The following is a 20,926-nucleotide window of genomic DNA, read 5'->3' on the forward strand; positions in this document are numbered from 1 at the left end:
TGGAGGCATTATTTAGTGTAATACAAGGCAGTGAGCTGGCAGAACCGTTAGCATGTTGGACGAAATGCTCAGCGGTATTTCGCCTGTGACTATGTTCTGAGTTCAGATTCTGCCGAGGTCGACTTTACCTTTCATCCTTTCAGGGTCGATAAATTAAGTACCAGTTGAGTACTTGGGGCAATGTAATTGACTATCCCCCTCTCCCAAGGGAGTATGGTGTTGTGTGCAGTTGACATTATGTGGTGATATTCTGCAGTTGTTGTTGCTTTAATTGAATAATTGGCATAAAATAAAATTAATTTTAAATAAGAACTGCAATTGGTTAAATCATTGTTCAATGCCATTCTTCAAAATATGTGGCCCTGTGGGTACATGAGAACTCTTTATTAGTAATTATTTTATTGGTCTTGGTAGAATCTGAACTGAATTACACTACATAAAGCATTTAATGGGACCATCTATCATTTAATGGGACAGACGTCATCATGATGATGATCATCATTGCTTGACATCCAGTTCTCCATGTTTGCATGGATCAGATGGAATTTGCTGAGGCAGGCTTTTCTACGGCTGGATGCCCTTCCTGTCACCAACCCTCATCAAGGTAATATTTCTCCCCATCATAGCCAGACATGCTTTTTATAGAAGACTGGAAATGAATAACATCATTTGTATGACAGTGATGCCCATTTACAACACTCACATGATGTCAAGACAAGGCTATGCACATACACACACACACATTTATGCAGAGATACATGCATACACACACACACACACACACACATGTGCATGGACATATGTATACAACATGCTTTTTCTCAGTTTCCTTTTATCAAATCCACTCACAAAGCTCAGAGCTACAGTAGAAGACACTTGCCCAGAGTGCTATACAGTGGGACTGAACCCCAAACTAGATGATTAGGAAGCAAGCTTCTTAGCTACACAACCACACTGGTACTTATCATTTAATGTGACCAGATATTATTTAACACAACTATCTACCACTTAATATGACCATATATCATTCAATCTGGTCAACAATTATTTAATCCTTGAAAATTTCCATCCTTCAAAATTCACCAACAGTACACCTGGTGCCCCCCACCACCACCTTTTTTATTTTTCTGTTCTTATACAACTCACTTCTTGTGCATATTCTATGTACTATTCATGCACTTTTGGTTACTTTTTCTGATGAGCTATAGTGCACCTGGGTACTGTATACAATAAGTTCGTTATTACTATATTATTAATGCGATTCTCTATCATTTAATGTGAAAATATCATTCATTCAATGTGACCAGCTACTATTTAATGCGATCAGTTATTGTTTAATGTGGCCTCTTGTCAGTTATTGTTTAATGTGGCCTTCTGCCGGTTATTGTTTAATGTAGCCTTCTGTCGGTGATTGCGATCAAATATCATTTTTGCCAATTCATTTCTCTCTGCACAAATGAAATATCAAAAACACATTACAGCAATTAGGTTTTCTGTTATAGTACTGCTGGATAGAGGATTGACATTCTGGAGAGAACCAGGAGAACCAATCACCTATGTGACCATTCTCTCCAGCACCAGCTTCACTTGTTTCAAAACAACACAAAACAACTTTATTCTTCATCAATGGCAGCTATCTTATTGATTTCACTTTCATTACAGAACATTTGCATAATTGATAATAACAATAAGTTTGTTGCTATTATTATTTTTAATATTTACAAATAATGAAGGGGGCAGAATTTGAACTCAGAATGTAATGGCAGATGAGATACTGCTAAGCATTTTGCCCAGCGTACTAACGATTCTGCCAGCTTGCTGCCCTTACCATAATAATAATAATGACGGAGCTAATTAGTTTTGGTTCTTTCTGTACAAAAAATAGAGAAGGAAAGAGTTGAGGGAGTTGGAACTAGGGCAAACTTTATCAGGAGCGTTACGGTTGATGGAGGCGGCGGCGGCGGCGGTGGTGGTGGTGGTGGTGGTGGTGGCGACGACAATGACGACAATGATGACGACAATGACTATAACAATGACGACAACCACGATGATGATGATGATGATAATGATGTAGATTGCAACAATAACGATGATGTTAGAAATGATGGCAGTGGCAGTAGTTGTGCTAACAACCGTTGTTATGATGAGGATGCGATAACGACAACAAAATCCATCTGAGCACATCAACAACAATAAGAACAACAATAGTAACAATAAGTGTGACAACAATAACCATTTTTAGTTGTTCCAGAGTGAGAAAGAAAGTGAGGGGGTGGAGGAAGAGGTGGAGAGGGTATTATAACCATGGAAAGGTCAACAGTGTCAAGGAGATCAGTTTCCAGTCTGGTGAAATGAACGATAATTCCTTTTTATATGAAACAGAGAAATTTCATTAGAAATCACTCAATAATTGCCAGCACTGCTTATATACACTGCTTATATACATGCAGATACATACATACATGGATTCATGGATACGTGTGTGTGTGTGTGTGTGTGTGTGTGTACATATATGTAAGTGACTGGAATAAATATCTCATAAACATAACAGGCTCAATGACGAAGTATAATTCAAGTTAATAGGATAAAATAACAACAACAACTATAATAATTATTTTAAAAAATTTTTTCCACAAAGGCAGCGTGTGAGAGGTGGGGATGTGTCAATTACACCAACCCCAGTGTTCAACTGGTACTTATTTTATCGACCTCGAAAGGATGGAAGGCAAAGTTGACTTCAGTGGAATTTGAACTTAGAATGTAAAGACAGATGAAATGCTGTGAAGCACTTTTCCCAGTTTGCTAACAGTTCTGCCATGATGATGATGATGAATGATTTCTTTCAATGGCCACATGGGCCCAGGACATGGAGAACAATATCAAAGGATACAACAAACAAAACACACACACAAAAAAAAAAACATGGGGTTTACATCAATCAAAGGGAGACACTACAACATTAAAGGATATAAAAAAAGGATATATAAATAGAAGTTAGAGAAATAAATAATTAATAAATAAATAAAAAGAGTCCTTAATAGCAGGGCATTCCACTTAGGGTAATTCAGAGTAAATCCTATGCAAAATTCCCAGGTTACTTTGCCGTCCCCAAGGCAAGAGAAGTGCCCTCTTCCAATTTCTTTCCTCCTACTTAGAAAAGCATACTTAGTGTAGATCCATTCTGTCTCATCAGTCTTTCCACTCTCATCCACTTTTTGATAAACACATGAGAAAACAGCACCTCTCTCTCTCTGCCCTCACCTTCCGCTTCTAATTATATTTGAAGAAATTGATGAGATCTTAGCCAGATAGGAAAGTTCCTGTCTCCAAAGCTTTCAAACATGTCCACCACACAGCCTCTTTTGCCACAGCCACTAAGTAGAGAAAGAGCTGCCTTTTTTCTCTGCTAAAGGAAGGTGGTACATCAATCTTCACTATACACTCAGTGGATAACATGGATCACCAGACTTTCCACTCTCATCAACTTTTTGGTTAAAAACAATACTAGTAATAATTCCAGAGTAGTGGAGAAAATCTCAAAACACTATCTCAAAGCTTTTTCAGAGTCAAAGTAGACTTTGCAGCTGACATTTGCCTGATATTCATTAATGTTGAAACCATGTCTAAGTTAACAGAAAAACTGTGAAAAATTAGATTGAGGGTTAATGTTGAAAAGACAGAAAACACAAAAAATTCAACGCATTCATCTCTGGCTCTATCATGGCTCGAAAATCACATAGAAGAATGGTGACTATAACTGGAGATACTGAGAATGTCGAAGCAAGAATTGGAATGTGAGTCAAGCCTTTAACATTTTAAGCTCATCTGAAAAGCTAAAGCTTTTTTCCAGATGTATTAAACTGAGAGTTTTCAATGACATCCTGCTATATAGTTCTGTAAAATATGCTGTTCTCTTTAGGACAAATATCTTCAGAAACGTTCAAACATTCATTAACAGGTGACCCAGAAACATCCTAAACAGATATCCAGAAATGGTGAACAACTAAGACTGCTGCGCCAAAGACAAGTAGGAACCATTAGCCAACAAACAGCAAGATGCACATAGAGATAAGGAGGGTATACACTATATGGGTATGCAAACATCTTTATATCCATGTACCTATGTATATATATATATATATATATATATATATATATATATATATATAAAAGTGCCACACCCTAACAGTTGAGGGAACCCGTGGAAGAGGTAGGCCCAGGAAGACCTGGGCTGAGGTGGTGAGGCAAGACCTTCGTACATTGGGCCTCACCGAGGCGATGACTACGGACCGAGACCTTTGGAAATGGGCTGTGCGTGAGAAGACCCGGCAAGCCAAGTAAGATCGTTGCCAGTGCCCCTGGACTGGTTCTTGTGCGGGTGGCACATGAGATGCACCATTTTGAGCGTGGCCGTTGCCAGTACCGCCTGACTGGCTCCTGTAGGATTTTCGAGCGAGATCGTTGCCAGTGCCCCTGGACTGGCTTGTGCGGGTGGCACATAAAAGACACCATTTCGAGCGTGGCCGTTTTCGTGCGGGTGACACGTAAAAGCACCCACTACACTCTCTGAGTGGTTGGCGTTAGGAAGGGCATCCAGCTGTAGAAACTCTGCCAAATCAGACTGGAGCCTGGTGTTGCCATCCGGTTTCACCAGTCCTCAGTCAAATCGTCCAACCCATGCTAGCATGGAAAGCGGACGTTAAACGATGATGATGATGATGATGATAAAAAACGATAAATGTTGCCCTTTCAAAGCCTAGCCAGGTTCATAGGCCCGGTTTCCCGGTTTCTATGGCACATGTGTTCCCCCCAGCTGGACAGGACGCCACTCCATTGCAGCGTTACTCAAGAAACAGGAAGAAACAGTGCATAAAATGTGATCTGTAAAACGAAGCTTGAAGTTAGATTTCTTCTCAGAGGACAAGGAGCAAATATTTAAAAAAATAAAACAATAAAACCTTGTTTGCCAAAAATGTTGGATTTGCATCCCCTAAGCAAATTTTGATCCCAGCCCAGTGTCCTTGACCCATCCTATTTCCTCCACCTTCATTCTTCCAAGCTGATTTTCATCATTAACCACAACTCTATTTGTGTTCGCCATTCACTGATTCCCTTTTATTCCCACCTCTATCCATCTGCCCTTCTCCTTTCACACTCTTATTATCCTACCTACCCATTCTCCCTGTCCAATCCTGTGGATTATTTCTCTAAAGTTCGTCTTTCTGTAACTCAAGAGTATGCCCTGACATCTCGGCATCATCTTCTCTCCTCTTCCAACTGGAGTGGCTATGTACATCTCTACTGCAAAATACCTGTTTCTAGCCCCCTATCATACTTTAGTCACTCATCACGTGCTATAAGGCCACCTCCCTCAATACTACACCCACTCAGCTGAGGGATCTTGTCTTGCGAGTTATTTGGTGACCCCACTTATGTTGGTGCCATGTAAGAAACACCCAGTTATCTGTGAAGTGGTTAGCACTAGGAAGGGTATCCAGCTGTAGAAGCCGTGCCAAAGCAGACATGGGAGATTAGCACAGTCCTCTGGCTTGTTGGTACTTCTCAGCAATCCAACCCATGCCAGCATGGAAAATGGACGTTAAACGACGACGATGACCACACCCACAAAGCTGTTTATTCATCTATCTTACATTACATTTTGGTGTATGGTTGTGTGATAGTCTGTATGTGTGGGATATGTGCTTACGTACGACCATACGTAATCGTATAATATAATTTGTCTTTGTATACATTTACATAACCATAGATATGCATGTGTACATGTTTATGTGTGTGTGTGTGTGTGTGTGTGTTCTTAAAAAGTCATTCATCTTCTCAAAGTTGAATATTGATATATTCTATCGATCATTAAGGAAAATGAACCAACAAACTATGTTAACTTTCAGCTATGCTTCAGGAAGTCTATTTATGGTCTGAAACGATAAACTTCACGTCAAGGTGTGTGTTTCAGAAATTGAAATTTTAAAAAATAGGTCAAATACCGCTCTCTCTCTCTCTCTCTCTCTCTCTCAAAAGAAGAAACAAAATATATATATATATATTAATTTACACAGCATAACTGAATATAAAAAAACAACTTATGTTTTATAATGACTTTGATATACACGTGCAATTATTTTATAATTGTGTTACGATAATTCTGTTATGACAGAGCAGACGAAAAAAATATTTGGTGTGGACATGAAAATGCTTACTTCCTCTGCTAAATGTTGTTGATAGCATCCGGGTTACTGGCGGAAACTAGGCAAGCAGACGACTTCCTGTTCCGCCATCGGGATGCGATTTATAAGTACGTTTGATTCATTTTTAAACAAATTTCTCTCGTCTTTCTTCACAACCAAATATTCCTTTCATATGTTAACACAGCCACTTTACCTGCCCAGACAAGCCTGAGGACGTTCGTACCTTGATTTACAAGGTGAGACTGCCGACATTTTCTTTGCTCATATCTTATACAACCTTCTTTTTTCTTGTCCCACCTCACCTGTCCCTCCCTCTCTTTCTCTCTGTATATATATATATGTGTGTATATATATATATATATATATATATATATAATGCTACACACACGTTTCTCTTGTCTTTCTCCTTCCTTTTAATCTGTCAGCCTCCTTTCGTCTCTTGTCATTGTTTTATTCCCTCCTCTACCCCGTCTTCTTCCTCCCTTTCCACTCCATATCTCTGTTTCTCTCGTAATCTTTCTTTCCCTTCTCTTCTTACTTACTCCTTCTCTTCTCTTTCTCCATCTCTCTCCACCTCACTCCTTTCCTTACCTACACCTCTCCATCCTCTTTCCATCTACCTTCCTTCCTTCCTTTCTCTCATTCTCTCCGTATCTTTTTTAGTCTTTCTCTTCGCCATCTTCTCTCGTGTCCCCACCCCCTTTCTCCGTCCGCGCACCTCTCTCTCTATCTTTGTTCCTTCATCACTTCTCCCCTCCTCTCTCTCTCTCTCTATCCAAAAGTCTCAATCACAGCCTTTCCAATGGCCTGACTTGGTACCTGGTACAGCTTTTATTCTCTGTCTTTGTATTATTATTATTAGGTAAGAATACTAAACTGTCGTCATTGATGGACTGGAGGATCTTCCAACTGTTGCTATTCCCCGTTCTAACTGTTGCTGTTTCTCTTTTGTTGTTGTTATTGTTATTTAACTCCGGGTCAGCCCTGGTGAAGCAGTTCTATGAACAAAGACATTCCCGCCCTGACCATCTCATCTTTTTGTGTAACTACATTGTCCAATGTGTCCTTTTTCTCTTCTAGACGATGAAGCGATTCGGGAAGATTTGGCTGTTATTTCTAGCAAATTGTGCCACCATATAGGGGCTCCTTCGTTGGTTGTTGTTACTGTCAGTCTTGTTCACAATCATCACTTTATTCCAACTTCTTTTTTATAATTTCATAGTTCTTTTCTCACCTTGTTGAGCCCCAGTTCAGCCCCGAATAAGCAGTAACCCTACGATCAGAGCCAATTCTACCGTTGACCATGTCTTTTCCTATGATTCGTATATCTAGAATTTTAACACGATAGCAGAGTGAGTTGGGGAGGGTTCTGCTATTATTTCTAGCAGATCACTATTATTATTGTTCCTATTTACCTTGTCTAAACCCTTCCCCATCCTAACTCCGTTGTCACTTTCCACCGTCTTAATTACTGAATTCCAGGTAAACTCTGATCAAACAGGCTTATGATCAAAGACTTTCCAACTATGACCATCCCATATTTTATTGAGTCAAACATAGTATATCGCAGAACTATATCGTCTAATTCCTTCTTTCCATTTCTAAAGACATTAAAGTGATTTGAAAGAGATTTTGGCTGCTGTTTCTCGCTGATCGACCGACTACGTAGAAACTCCATCGAACACGAAGAGACGTTTCCTCTTGGTATAATATTACAGTTTCTTAAAACCCTCCTTCTTCTTCCTCACCCGCAAAAACTTCACCTTCAAAACCAATTCCACGTTCGTTCCTACTGTTTGTCTCTTTTACTCTCTTTTACGACCGCAGTAGTCTCTTGTAAACAGATTTATCCAAACATCACCTTTAATACTATTTATAACGACCTGAGGAGGCGAGGGTGCACTAGATTCCCCCAAATAACGACCCTACCACCTTAAGTAAGAAAGGTCACATTGGATTGTATAGTCCTACATATTTGTAAAAAGACGGAATGGTAACGACTAGAATGCCTTTGATCAGAGGTCTGGTCAATCAGGATTTACCTGGGGCTAAACAAGATCAACACGACTTGTGTACCTGTATGTGTGAATTTGTATATAGATCTCTTGATAAGTGTATATACATACAAATATACGTACACCGAACACGCACGCACATTAGTGTGTAGGGAAAGAGAAGGGTGGAGGGGCAGTGGTTGTCTTTATTTATTTCATTATTGTTCCTATGTTTCTCATTTTATCTCTTACATCAGAAGTAATTTCTTTCTTTCGTTGTTGGTTCAATATCTCAGGTTTGTAGGAAGGAGGTAGGGAATTGAGATTCTGTGACATTCATTCTGTTAGCCGTATAAAATGGCTCCAACCGAGAATAATAATAATGGTTTCAAATTATGGCACAATGCCAGCAATTACGGGGGAAGGAGTAAGTCGATTACATCGACTCCAGTGCTCAACTGGTACTTATCTTATCGACCCCGAAAGGATGAAAGGTAAAGTCGACCTCGGCGGAATTTGAGCTCAGAACGTAAAGACGGACGAAATGCCGCTAATAATAATAATAATAATAATAATAATAATAATAATAATGTTTATAATTTTGACACAATAATAGTTTAGGCACAAAACCAACAATTTTGAAGTGTGGGGTTAGTCGATGCTATCGACCCAGTCTTTGACTACTACTTTATTTTATCGATCCGAAAGGACACAGTTGACATCGGCAAGATTTGAAAGCACCAAAGTCAACTTCGCCTTTCATCCTTTCGGGGGTCGATAAATTAATAATAATAATAATAATAATAATAATAATAATAATAATAGTAACAATAGTGGTAATAATCCTAATGATTTCTTAAGCACAAGGCCAGTGATTTCGAGAGGATGGGTGTTAGCCGATACCGCCGACTCCAGTACTTCACTGGTACTTGGGTCGATACAATCGACTGGTGCCCCTCCTCCACCTCGAAACTGGCCTCATGCCTAACTAAATTAGAAATCATTATCTTTATGAATAGGTGTATCTGCGTTTGATGGTTTCTTCCTCTATTTTTAATATTGATTTCTTCGATGGATATCGTATTTGGACATAAGATTTATAGGGAAATAGAACGAAGTGGGGGAAGGGGTTAACTGGAAGGTGTGACGTTCAGACAATCTCGAAGAAGGGCAAAAGTTGAATCGGATAGCGATTACGGTTTTATTGAGAACTTTACCGTCTCATTTCTACTTTCGCACACGTAGATGATAAATAAATTGCTTTTTCACATCAGTAATCACAGCCAAAATCTGTCGGGAAGTGGGAACGTGGATTAATGATCTTTATGCCTTTTCCAAGGTCGTTAGTGACGTAATTGAAAATTGTTCCAACTTAGAATCGAAACCAGAGCCTTGTTCCTTAATCACCCAGAATTTACGACTGCATCATAGCTCTTATTAAGTCTCTATCTTTGCGTGTATGTAAAATGATGATGTTATAATCGAGTAACACTATCTCAATATATTATTGATATTTATTTTATCGATACCAGGGGCCAACTTTGGCACGATTTAAACTCAGAACGGTACTTGCATCACATCAAACTAAATACAATGAAGTATCTAGGTTAGTGCTGATGGGTTTCTATCTCATGCCACGAGAAAAAAGAAAATCATCGTCGTCATCAACCTTATCAACCCACTCGTTAATATGTTGTGGCCGCTCTCTTTCTGCTACAACGGGTTCTGCTTCGCACCCTCAATATCCACCTGCCTTTCTTTAACTCGTCATTTCTAGCATAGACATTGTGTTACACTTCGCTTAACAAACCACCCTACCCTTCCTAAACCCTTTTGAAACTCAGTGCCTTACCTCCCATCTGTGCATCGTTAAACTGTGGAAGTTAAAACCTCATATTGACTTATTTGTCCTCTCTTCACCCCCCCCCCCAGTTTGCTCCTGGCCGGAAATGGTCTCAGGTACATATCCCCTCTTCCTTAATGTATAAAAAGATCCCTCGGTCAATACCATCACCCACTCGTCGTTTGTATAGACCTCTCTTATGTAATTGTGTCGATAGATAAGCCGAAATCTTCTTTTATTGTTACGATTATTTTAGACCGGGAGATTCCAGGACTGCGTCCACTGTAGTTTTCCTTTCTTTAAGACGATAGTATATGATATGAGAAAGACCTAGCTGCTATTTCAAGCAGTTCTCGTGATCACACCGAGAGTCCTTCATTGATTCTGGGAAAACGAATAGTGTGAGGTGGTTCCAGCGTTTCCCATCTAAGTGAAGTTAATTGGCTTAAACTAGCAACTGAAACCGCGCACCGGCTCGGCTCGGCTTAAACATTGCCTATTGTTCCACGTTGCTCTTTACACTATTAAGAAAATGTTTACTACGATGAAAGTAAACAAGATGAGGTGGGCTCCATCTCTGATGCAAAATGTACAATAAACGAAACTTTGTTACGTTATTTAATCTTTGATTATTTTCTTTCAAGGACGCGCGCGCACACAGGCACACTTACGTACACGCACGCATGTTCTCTCTCTCTCTCTCTCTCTCTATATATATATATATATATATATATATATATATATCATATAGTCTGCAAAATGTTACATAGTACTCATTAGTGTTCTATTAAACCACACTTATGTACATATATACGCACTCTCCAGCACTTAACCAATTTATTTACGTATAGATTATTATATTATTCCTTTGTAAAACAGCTTCCACTATCACTCTTTTTATAGTGTAATATATATTTAGGGGAATTTTTTTTTCTTTTCTTTTCTAGAATCATAATTTTCATTCTTTGAAAAATTAGAATATTTTTTAAAAAAATGAAGTGGGAGAAAAATTCCCCTTTTCCTTTCCCATGAAATAGAGGACTTCGAGGGATGGCTGTTCCAATCTCGCCTATGTGTGTGTGTGTGTGTGTGTGTGAATGCGCGCACACGCACAAAATCTGAGTCTGTTTCCTACAAGCTATGTTACCATAGCAGCCTAGGCATACGTGCAGGTTTGACAGTTTGTTTGTTTTGTTTTTTTTTTTGACACTTGTTGACATGCCTGTATGTATGCACATGTGTTTATGTGTTTTAATACGATTGCCATTATTAATATATGGTATCAAAACAATTCCCTCTTGTGTTTCTGCACTTAACCTATCTATTTAGCGGCTCAGAAGACGCTGTCTTTGGCCCCACTCTTAATATCCGTAACTCGCTACCTGTACGTTTGCCTAGCTATCTTGCTGACCGTCTATGTTCATCTCTGTAGGTAGCCAGCTACGTGTCTCTCCATGTGTCTGGTTTTGTTTGCTTATCGGGCTGTCTGTTAGTCTGTCTCTATCTCTGCTGGTCTATCTGTGCCTGGTTATCTATTTATCTCCGACCATTTGAATCTCTGTCTATGTCTTACATGTCGGTTTGTCTGTCTATCTAGTTAACCATTTATTTATCTCAGTCTAATCTGCTCATGTTATCAATTAGTCTGTCAGCCTATCTTCTTTCTTCATCCTTCTTACATCCGTCACTTCCATTTACTTCTCTCCATCTTCTTAATCTCTCAGTATATACTCCATACTGTCCATCCAGCCTCTGCTAAACTTTTCCATTCAAGCTCCAAATATTTATCGCTGTCATCTCTAATTTCCTGTTTACCCTACTTAGCTCTGTTAATCTAGCTTCTTTCTTCTTTCCTATTATTGCTCTGTTACTTAATGTCTTTAAGACGATTTCTTAGACTCAACATTAAATTCCAACGTAATTAGATTCTTTCATTCTACTCTTTTCTTCTACTTCTAATCATCATCATCATCACAATCACCGCACTTTTCATCATCATCATCATCAATAGTATTTGCAGCAGCACCTTCATTTTCATATTCTGCCAAGTTTTCATATACAGTACAAGACATTCATCTTTTTGTGCAGACTAACTCTTGAGCCACTACTGCTGAAACTAGTATTGTTGAGAGGCATTCTATTTGAACAAGAACATGGAAGAGCCATGCTGATATCTGTGGATGACATCATCATATTAGTCATAATAGTGGTGTATTCCTCAGAGATAAAAGTGGTGAGATAGGAATATGAGGCAATGACAAGAGGAGAAATTAACCCAAATAAGTCAATGGGTTTGCAAGTTCATGCAAGTTCTGGAGAATCAAGTTCATGCTGCCAGCCATCATCATGGATGTTGGACTAACAGGCAGATTAAGTTGCTTGGACACTTGTTTGGAGGTCCAAACTAGCCTGACAGAAACTGAGGCAAGGTTATGAGTAAAGTGGCCCGCTTTGCACATAAGAGAAGCATCTCTAGATTAGAGCATTTGTTCTTTCACTTGTGGAGGAGATGCATTCCACTGGTAACATGGTCCATCTGCTGCCAATATCTGTGTAGAGGGCTTGGCATCCTGTGGTCGTTGATGCACAGACATGCTGAAGATTCAGCATCTGCAGAGGTTTCTAAATGGTCAGCAAATATGGTGACTTTTTGTCAAGCATGTGTGAAATTAAAAATATAAAATGACAATTTACCCATTGCACCTTATATATTGGCGTTAGGAAGGGCATCCAGCTGTAGAAACTCTGCCAAATTTAGATTGGAGCCTGGTGTTGCCATCTGGTTTCACCAGTCCTCAGTCAAATCGTCCAACCCATGCTAGCATGGAAAGCAGACGTTAAACGATGATGATGATGATGATGATGATATTTATATTGCTTTTAAATTTTGGCACAAGGCCAGCAACTTCAGGAGAGCAGGTAAGTACCAGTTAAACACTGGGGTCGATGTAAACTACCCCAGTATTTAACTGGAACTTATTTTATTGACCCTGAAAAAATGAAAGGCAAAGTCAACCTCAGCAAAATTTGAACTCAGAATGGGAAGATGGATGAAATGCTGCTAAACATTTCACCCAGCATACTAACAATTTTGCCAGCCTGCTACTTTGTTATATATGCATCATCATCATCATCTCATCCTTTAACAGCCGTTTTCCATGCTAACATAGTTTGGATGGTTTGACCAGAACTGGCAAGCAGGAGAGCTGCACCAGGTTCTAGTCTGATTTGACTTGGTTCTATAGCTGGATGCCCTTCCTAATGCCAACCACTTTACAGTGTGTGCTGGCACAGATGCTATTATTTGGCATCAGCATGGGTGCTTTTTATGTGGTACTGTCACAGGGCTCTTGCAAGCCAATCCTCTTCAGCAGGGGATGTGGCATTAATGCTTCTGCTGTGAAGGATGGATCTTCTTGAGTACAGCAAAGCGCCAGATATCTTGGTACTTTGTCATCTCAGATGCCAGATTTCTCAGTTGTTTGTCATATATATATATATTCTAAACAGTCTCCATGTATAAAATTTACTTACCAGCCTCGAGCTATAGCAAAAGACACCATACAAGATGCTCAAGATGCCACACAATAGGATTGTATCCAAAACCATGTAGATGTTGTTTTAAAACCTGCATTGCTTAAAAATGCATTCAATTATATTAATTAATATTTTCCACATTTCAAATTAATTAACTGCTTAAATTTATGTTTTCTATATCTTTCCTTTTCAGATGTGGTGGAAAATTTTCATTAATATCTTCAATATTATTGTTTCCATTACTCAACTAAGATGAAGATGTCAAGGCAAAACTTCACTGTGAGAATTCCTGCGAGGAATCAGTTTGATTTCTCTTTGATAACATTCTATTTAATCAACTCTTTACTCTAGTTGTGACGTTCTTCCACACACACACCCCTCTGTGTAGGCTCTAGCTAGTCATGCTTGTAAACAGAAAGACAAGTTTCCGAGAAAACATGGCACTATCTGATTACGGACCAGACGAAAATGTCAATGATACCACAGATATCGACTGGGTGAAAAAAGCTTGGGTTCGACGAATGTTTCGTGTTTGTGCCCTAATTAGTATGATATCTGTTAGTATGAACACACCTAAGACATTTGAATATCAACCAAAATTAAAATATGTCACCTTCATCACAGATTTACTTATTACATTTCTGTTTACAACAGAGATGATAGCTGAAATGCATATACGAGGCATTGTCAAGGTAAGACTATTTTTTAAAATACTTGTTGTCATCTATGTTAATCATCATCATATCATTGTCATTGTTTTAATTTCCAGTTTTCTCTACTTGCATAAGTCACACAAAATTTATTGAGGTCTGTTTTGCATAGTCAAATGCTTTTCCTCTAACCAACACTCACCTGTTTTGCCAAGCAAGATGATATTTCCCCTAGTCCTTTGAAAATGATCAACACAATGGTCGAACATATATGTATACTCTTTTACTTGTTTCCGTCATTTGACTGGTCACTCTTCCCCTGCACAGTTTCTACAGTTGTCACTTACTCTCTCCTCTTCCCTTCTTCTAATCCCTTAACACTTAATCATTATATTCACCCTCTGGCTATTCCCAATCTCTTACCATCTCTTGCTCTTCATACATTCTTGCAACTGATACCCCTCTCACACTATCTGTTCTCCTGTCTCCACTCACCTTTTACATTGTATCTTGGGGATCCTTCCTGATACCTCATCACCACTTTCCATCTCCATCCTGGTTACTCCCACTCTTGCTTCTATTATGTGAGTAGTCATGCAGCTCGTCTACAGTAAGAAACCTGTCCCGTTCTGGCCCTTCTCTCACACTTTAACCCCCTCATCCCATCACACAGAACCACCTCTCTCTCTACTGCAGCCCCACTCATTCAAAGGGGATCTTTGTCTTGACAAATGCATAGCAACCTCACTATTGCTGGTGCCCCCAAAAAGGCACCCAGTTTGTGTTGTAAAGTAGCTGGCGCCAGGAAGAATACCCAGCTGGAGAAACCAGGTGAAAGCAGACGTTGGAGCCGGGCAAATCCTGTCGAACCATTTGGCCCATGCCAGCATGGAACAAGCATGACACTAAATGATGATAGCAGTGATGAAAGGAAAAGAGATTTTAATGGTTTTTCCCTGTTTTTACTTCTAAAACTTTCCATGTTTATTTTATCCATCTCATTGATACTCTCTCCTCTCATAACTCATAAATGTATTTTTCTGGGGTGTTTTTGGCATATTTTGAAGAGATAGTAGTAGAAAATTCAAACTTTGTGTCTTGAAACATTTCTAAAATCATTACTAATGCTATTTTCATTAGCATTGCACAATTATTTCATTCATTTTGTTGTTTTTTTATTGGTTGTTTTTTGAACTTTTTTTTAATAATAATTTAATTGATATTGTTAAAAATATTGTCTTTTGAGTTGAAGTTATATTCTTTTTTCTTCATTTTAGGGAGAAGTTCCTTATTTAAAAGACCGGTGGTGCCAGTTTGATGGTTTTATGGTTCTTTGTCTTTGGTTATCAGTTATGTTACAGGTAATTTTACAACTTTTCTTTGAATCCCCATCAAGAACATAAATGTATTAACATTACAATATTTCAGTCTTCTGTTACAAGCTATAACATAATGTTGGTCATGTGATCTGCATTTAAGTTCTTACTTAACCAAATCTCTCTCTGTGTTTTGATTCTCAATTAGTTCTACTTGACTAATTCCATACATATCAAAGGTTTATTTGTTAGAAAGAATTATTAGTAAAGTAACATAATAATTATTATTTGTATTGCTCTTTGTTTTAGAGTATTACTTTTGGCCAGCTCGCTTAGTCAGCAGGGTGGCTTCATTTGAAGGTTAAAACAATACAAATTGCATTGTGACCAGTGATGTGTAACAGCACCTGATAGTCTAGTCAGTCATGTGATTACTGTTAGTATATTCACCTATTACAAGAATTAAAGATTGGACAACTAGGTAGACAAACATTAGGTTGAAATCCACTGCATGTATTTTGACCTTGTTTTGGCAGAGAAGAATTAATCATCTGGCTGTCAGGAATAGGCACCAAATCAACTGAGAATGCAGCAGGCAAGAGACCAGCATTGTATAGAGAGAGAGAGAGATCACGCTTGTCTAGCTAATATTGTTAAACAGTAGCTAAATGGGAAGCCTTTCAGTCTTCTGGGGTTTATTAAGCATCTAAAACATTTTTTTGCAAATGTATGATTTAATCATCATCAGATTTACTTTTTCTATGTTTCCATGGGCTGGATGAAGCAGTTTTCTACAACCAGATATCCGTCTTGTTGCCAAACTTTAATTGTTTTGAAATATAGTCACTTATTCCACTACTTTTCACATGTTGAACCACAAAGTTGTGGAACATAGACAAACATCACCGCTGCTCGAGCAGAGTCAGTTGCAAAGGTATGCTGAGACACACACACACTCACACACAGATGGGCTTTCACACAGTTTTCATCCACCAAATTTTACTCACAAGTAGTATAGGATCTAACCTAAAACATAGAGTTATGAAGTTATATATTACCATAGGCTTGTCTTGAACCCATAAGCTATACTCAGGTGTTTTATAGCAGGAATATATTGGTTTTAATATGTGAACTATGATGAACTGAAGTCTGATCTGGGTTCATTGCTTGGATTCTAAGTTTGTGCTACTTGCACTGACAACAGTGAGGATTTTGGTGTAGACATAAATTCTTGATGAGATCTGTGAATCAAACTTATTGATTCTTGTTTCAATTCAAAGTTAGAATTACTGTAGTACCCAAGGACAAAAATTGTGTTACACAGTGTAATTATAGCACTTCAAGCTTATAACAGGAATAGAATAAGATGCTGACACATTCATGCCTTTGCCATAATTAGCAGTGATCATCATCATCATCATCATCATTGTTTAACGTCCACTTTCCATGCTAGCATGGGTTGGACGATTTGACTGAGATGGCTACACCAGGCTGCCAAATCAGATTGGAACCTGGTGTAGCCATCTGGTTCACCAGTCCTCAGTCAAATCGTCCAACCCATGCTAGCATGGAAAGCGGACTTTAAACGATGATGATGATGATGATGATGATCACTGCTAATTATGGCAAAGGCATGAATGTGTCAGCATCTTGTTCTATTCCTGTTATAAGCTTGAAGTGCTATAATTACACTGTGTAGCACAAATTTTGTCCTTGGGTAGCATCTGTTATTTCTTATTTTCTTACCCCTAGAAAGTATGAAAAATAGCTAATACTATCTTCAAACTGCTTTTGTTATGATATTTATTCAAACCCCAAAGAATCCCTCTTAACACATGGCTCCCCCACTACTCTTGCTCATGATGAAAGATGCACATATTGTCAGCCACGAAGGGACATGCTCATGTGGTTAAGGTAAAGTAACTGACAAACAAATCTGTGGTATTGAGCAGAATATTTGTTATAATGATATTTCTGCTGCAGCAATTCAGCACTGAATCAGTCTGAAATGTAATGGAAAATAGGTCAGTGTTAAAACATTGATGTCCAGGTCACAAAAGCAAAGTTTCAGGTGAGTAGAAGTGATTGCCTTTGGTTTCTAGATAGAAGCAAATAGGAAATAGCACTCACTGACCAAAGACCAAAAACAAATGATAAAAAATTTTGTTATACAGTGTTATCTATGAAATCAGTTACTTCATATGCGATGAGCAATGTAAATTAGAGGCAAGCTGTCTATTTGGTCAAGCCCTCAACAACTTTCTGGTTGCTGTTTCACTTAATGGAATTCACTAATGCCCCTAGGAAGATCATGAGCAATAAAATTCCCTTTAACCTTTTTCAAAAGTCTCCAGTTTCATATCTACCTGCCGGTGATGGGGCATATTTCTGATGTATATTTTCTTCCTTTTTCAGATATTTGAAATGCGAGAAATAAGTTCAGACTACGCTTTCTTGTCTCTATTAAGATGTCCTCGACCTCTCATCCTAGTTCGTGTGTTCAGAGTCTTCCTCAAATTTCAGTTACCCAAAACAAGAATTAACTCAATTTTTAAGTAAGTCTTATTTCTTTTCTCCTGCCTGTCTATCTGTTTTCTCTCTTTCTCTCACTGCATGTATGCATTCATTCATACACACACACAGACATATCATTATTTCAATGTCCACTTCCCCATGCAAGCATGAGTCAGACAGAATTTGTTGACGTAGAATTTCTACAGACAGATGTCCGTCCTATCCCCAACTCTCACCTGTTTCCGAAGAAGGTAATATTTCCCCATGACCAGACATGTCCTCGTGGAAGATTGGAAATGAAGGATTTTGCTTGTATGGCAGTAATACCCATTCGCAACTATCTTGTGTCGTCAAAACCAAAGAGGTCAGAAATCTAAAGAGGATTCTATATAAGTTAAATATAACTCTTGAGTAAATAGATTTATGTTTTAGTATTCGTTCTGGCTCTTTATGCTCTAAGTTCAAATTCTGCTTTATCTTTCATCCTCTCTGGTCAATAAAACAAAATACCAGCCAAGTACTGGAGTCAGTGTAATCAACTATCCATCACCTCCTCTCAGAATTGCTGGCCTTGTACCCAAATTAGAAACAATTGGGAGAGGTGAACTGACAGAATTGGTAAAGTTTTAAACAAAATGCCTTGTGGCATTCATTCTGGTGCTTTACATTCTGAGTTTAAGCCTCACTAATTTCAACTTCACCTTTCATCTTTACAAAGTTGATAAAATAAACTACCTGTCAGGTACTTGATCAATTTAATTGACTTGCACCTGGTAGGATCGATAGCACACTGGGAAAAATGCTTAGTAGCATTTTGTCCAACTTTATGTTCTGGGTTCAAATTCTGCCAAGGTCAGCTTTGCCTTTCATCCTTTCAAGGTTGATAAATTAAATACCAGTCGCGTACTGGGGTCAATGTAATTGACTTAACCCCCTCCCCCAAAATCTCAGGCTTTGTGCCTTTAGTAGAAAGGATTATTATTATTATTATTATTATTATTACTTATTGTTATATACTTTTTCTCATTCTTTTCCAGGCGTTCAGGTCAACAGATCTATAATGTGACTATGTTTTTCCTGTTCTTTATGTCTCTTTATGGGATACTTGGTGTTCAGTTCTTTGGAGAAATGAAACACCATTGTGTCATCAATGGAACTGATCCCAAGTAAGTAGTCTGCTCTTTTTGTTGCTGTTAACTTTCATAGCCAAAATAATTGTTGTTGTTGTTTAGACTCAGGCCAGTCCGTTACCAAACATGTTTGATTAGACCATCCCTTCTTTTACTCAGATGTATTATACAGGATGGGCCAAGAGTCATGCACCAAACATTTGATATTTTATTTATATTACATAACTATTATTATTATTTATTTTGTTCATCATGTACAAGTACATGCATATTCATGGTTAATTTACCTATTTCATTCAATTTTAACAAAATTGAAGCATGTCTTTGACAATTTCAGAGCATATTGAACTTGTATGTGTTTGACTTTCGACCCAGCCTATATTTAGGATTACATTATTTACATATGCTCCTCGTTTCTTAAAATGGTATGATGTTTGGGGGAGATTTTGCTGCTGTTTCTAGTAACCACTTAGAGGCTCTCTAAATGATGACGATTATACTCTTTTACTCTTTTACAGAAATTATTTCTGTAGATAAAGTTAATTCTCAGGAAAAATATTCTTATTAATAACTCATCTCGTACATTGAACTTATTAATTTTCTTTTCTTTCCTCCTTGCTCTAACTTTTAAATCTAGAAATGTGTCTTTGGAGTCATTTGCAATTCCTGATACGTTCTGTTCCCCTGATCGTGGATCAGGCTACCAATGTCCTTTAGGAATGGAGTGTATAGCTTTGCAGCTCAATCGCAAGCAAAGTGGTTTTGATGGCTTTGATATGTTTGGTGAGTTTTTATGTTGATAGATTTATTATGATTGTATGGCAGTGTGTATTACTGTTTGTAGTGTTTAGTGTGGGTGTGTTGCAATGCTTAGTAAAGCTGTGTTTATTGTGGTTGCGTTGTTTCATAAGGATTGTACTGTAATGTTTATTGTGGTTTTGTGGTCGTCTCACCGGGTCTTTTAAGTTGATTTTCTGTGGTTCCAATATCATTTTTTCCCCCCACAGAATATAGTTCTTTAAAAAATTTTTGAAACCTCACATTTCTTCATCCTGTGAAGATGTCCTTTAAGATATCAAACAAAAATTATAATCTATTCGACCTTCAGGACATAATCTCTCAGACTCAGAAATTCTGTGTTACCCACTACTTAAACCCACTGGATTCACATAGTTCTATTCTTCCCACCATTACTAACACTTATCAATTTTATTACCTTATACAAAATGTTTTGTTTTCTTCTGTAGTACTATATCCCTTTAGAACTCTCTCTCCTGCCCCTCTCCCCTCCCCTTTCTGCCCTTCTCACAACTCCCTCCCTCTCCTTTCCTGTTCCTCCCCCTCCTGTGCTCTTCCCTTCTCTCCCCCTCCCCCTTTCCCCTTTCTCTCTTCCTCCTTTTCACCACCTCTCCCCTCTTATCCCTTCAACTACTAACCAGAAAAAGTCAACCAAACCATTAACCTCCATAACCTCATCCAGCTCAATTGAAGATATCCTGACAGCTTGTCTACACTTTCTCTCATCCTCCAGGTTCATTGACTGGACATTCGATGATTTAACCCTTTAGCTTTCTGATTACTCTTTCAAAAGTGATATTTATTTATTCACATTTAAAAAAAATTAATCATGCATTATCTTTTAGCTTCAAGTTTACAATGATGTGATTGTTTATTTTTTGAATGACATTGTAGAATAAGTGTGAGAGGCTGGATCGAGCAGGTGGAATATTCAGTCCTGA

The 20,926-nt window shown here is 38.2% G+C and overlaps 1 protein-coding gene across 4 annotated transcripts in view; it reads left to right on the forward strand.

Moving 5' to 3' along the window:
* The first annotated feature begins 5,519 nt into the window (after positions 1 to 5,519).
* The window catches only part of LOC106875399 (sodium leak channel NALCN), a 77,740-nt gene continuing 62,333 nt past the window's right edge, over positions 5,520 to 20,926 (forward strand). The window contains exons 1-6 of one of the 4 annotated variants that reach the window (XM_089337778.1): positions 5,520 to 6,439; positions 13,771 to 14,269; positions 15,505 to 15,588; positions 17,959 to 18,098; positions 19,095 to 19,223; positions 19,825 to 19,970. In XM_089337778.1, the coding sequence (XP_089193904.1) occupies positions 13,979 to 14,269; positions 15,505 to 15,588; positions 17,959 to 18,098; positions 19,095 to 19,223; positions 19,825 to 19,970 (790 nt within the window). In that variant the 5' untranslated portion in view covers positions 5,520 to 6,439; positions 13,771 to 13,978. The remainder of the gene's footprint in view (positions 6,440 to 13,770; positions 14,270 to 15,504; positions 15,589 to 17,958; positions 18,099 to 19,094; positions 19,224 to 19,824; positions 19,971 to 20,926) is intronic. The other 3 variants (XM_089337780.1, XM_089337781.1, XM_089337779.1) reach the window with 3 other exon arrangements.

The sequence above is a fragment of the Octopus bimaculoides genome, chromosome 19, assembly GCF_046866305.1.
Source record: "Octopus bimaculoides isolate indiv1 chromosome 19, ASM4686630v1, whole genome shotgun sequence".
Lineage (NCBI taxonomy): Eukaryota > Metazoa > Mollusca > Cephalopoda > Octopoda > Octopodidae > Octopus > Octopus bimaculoides.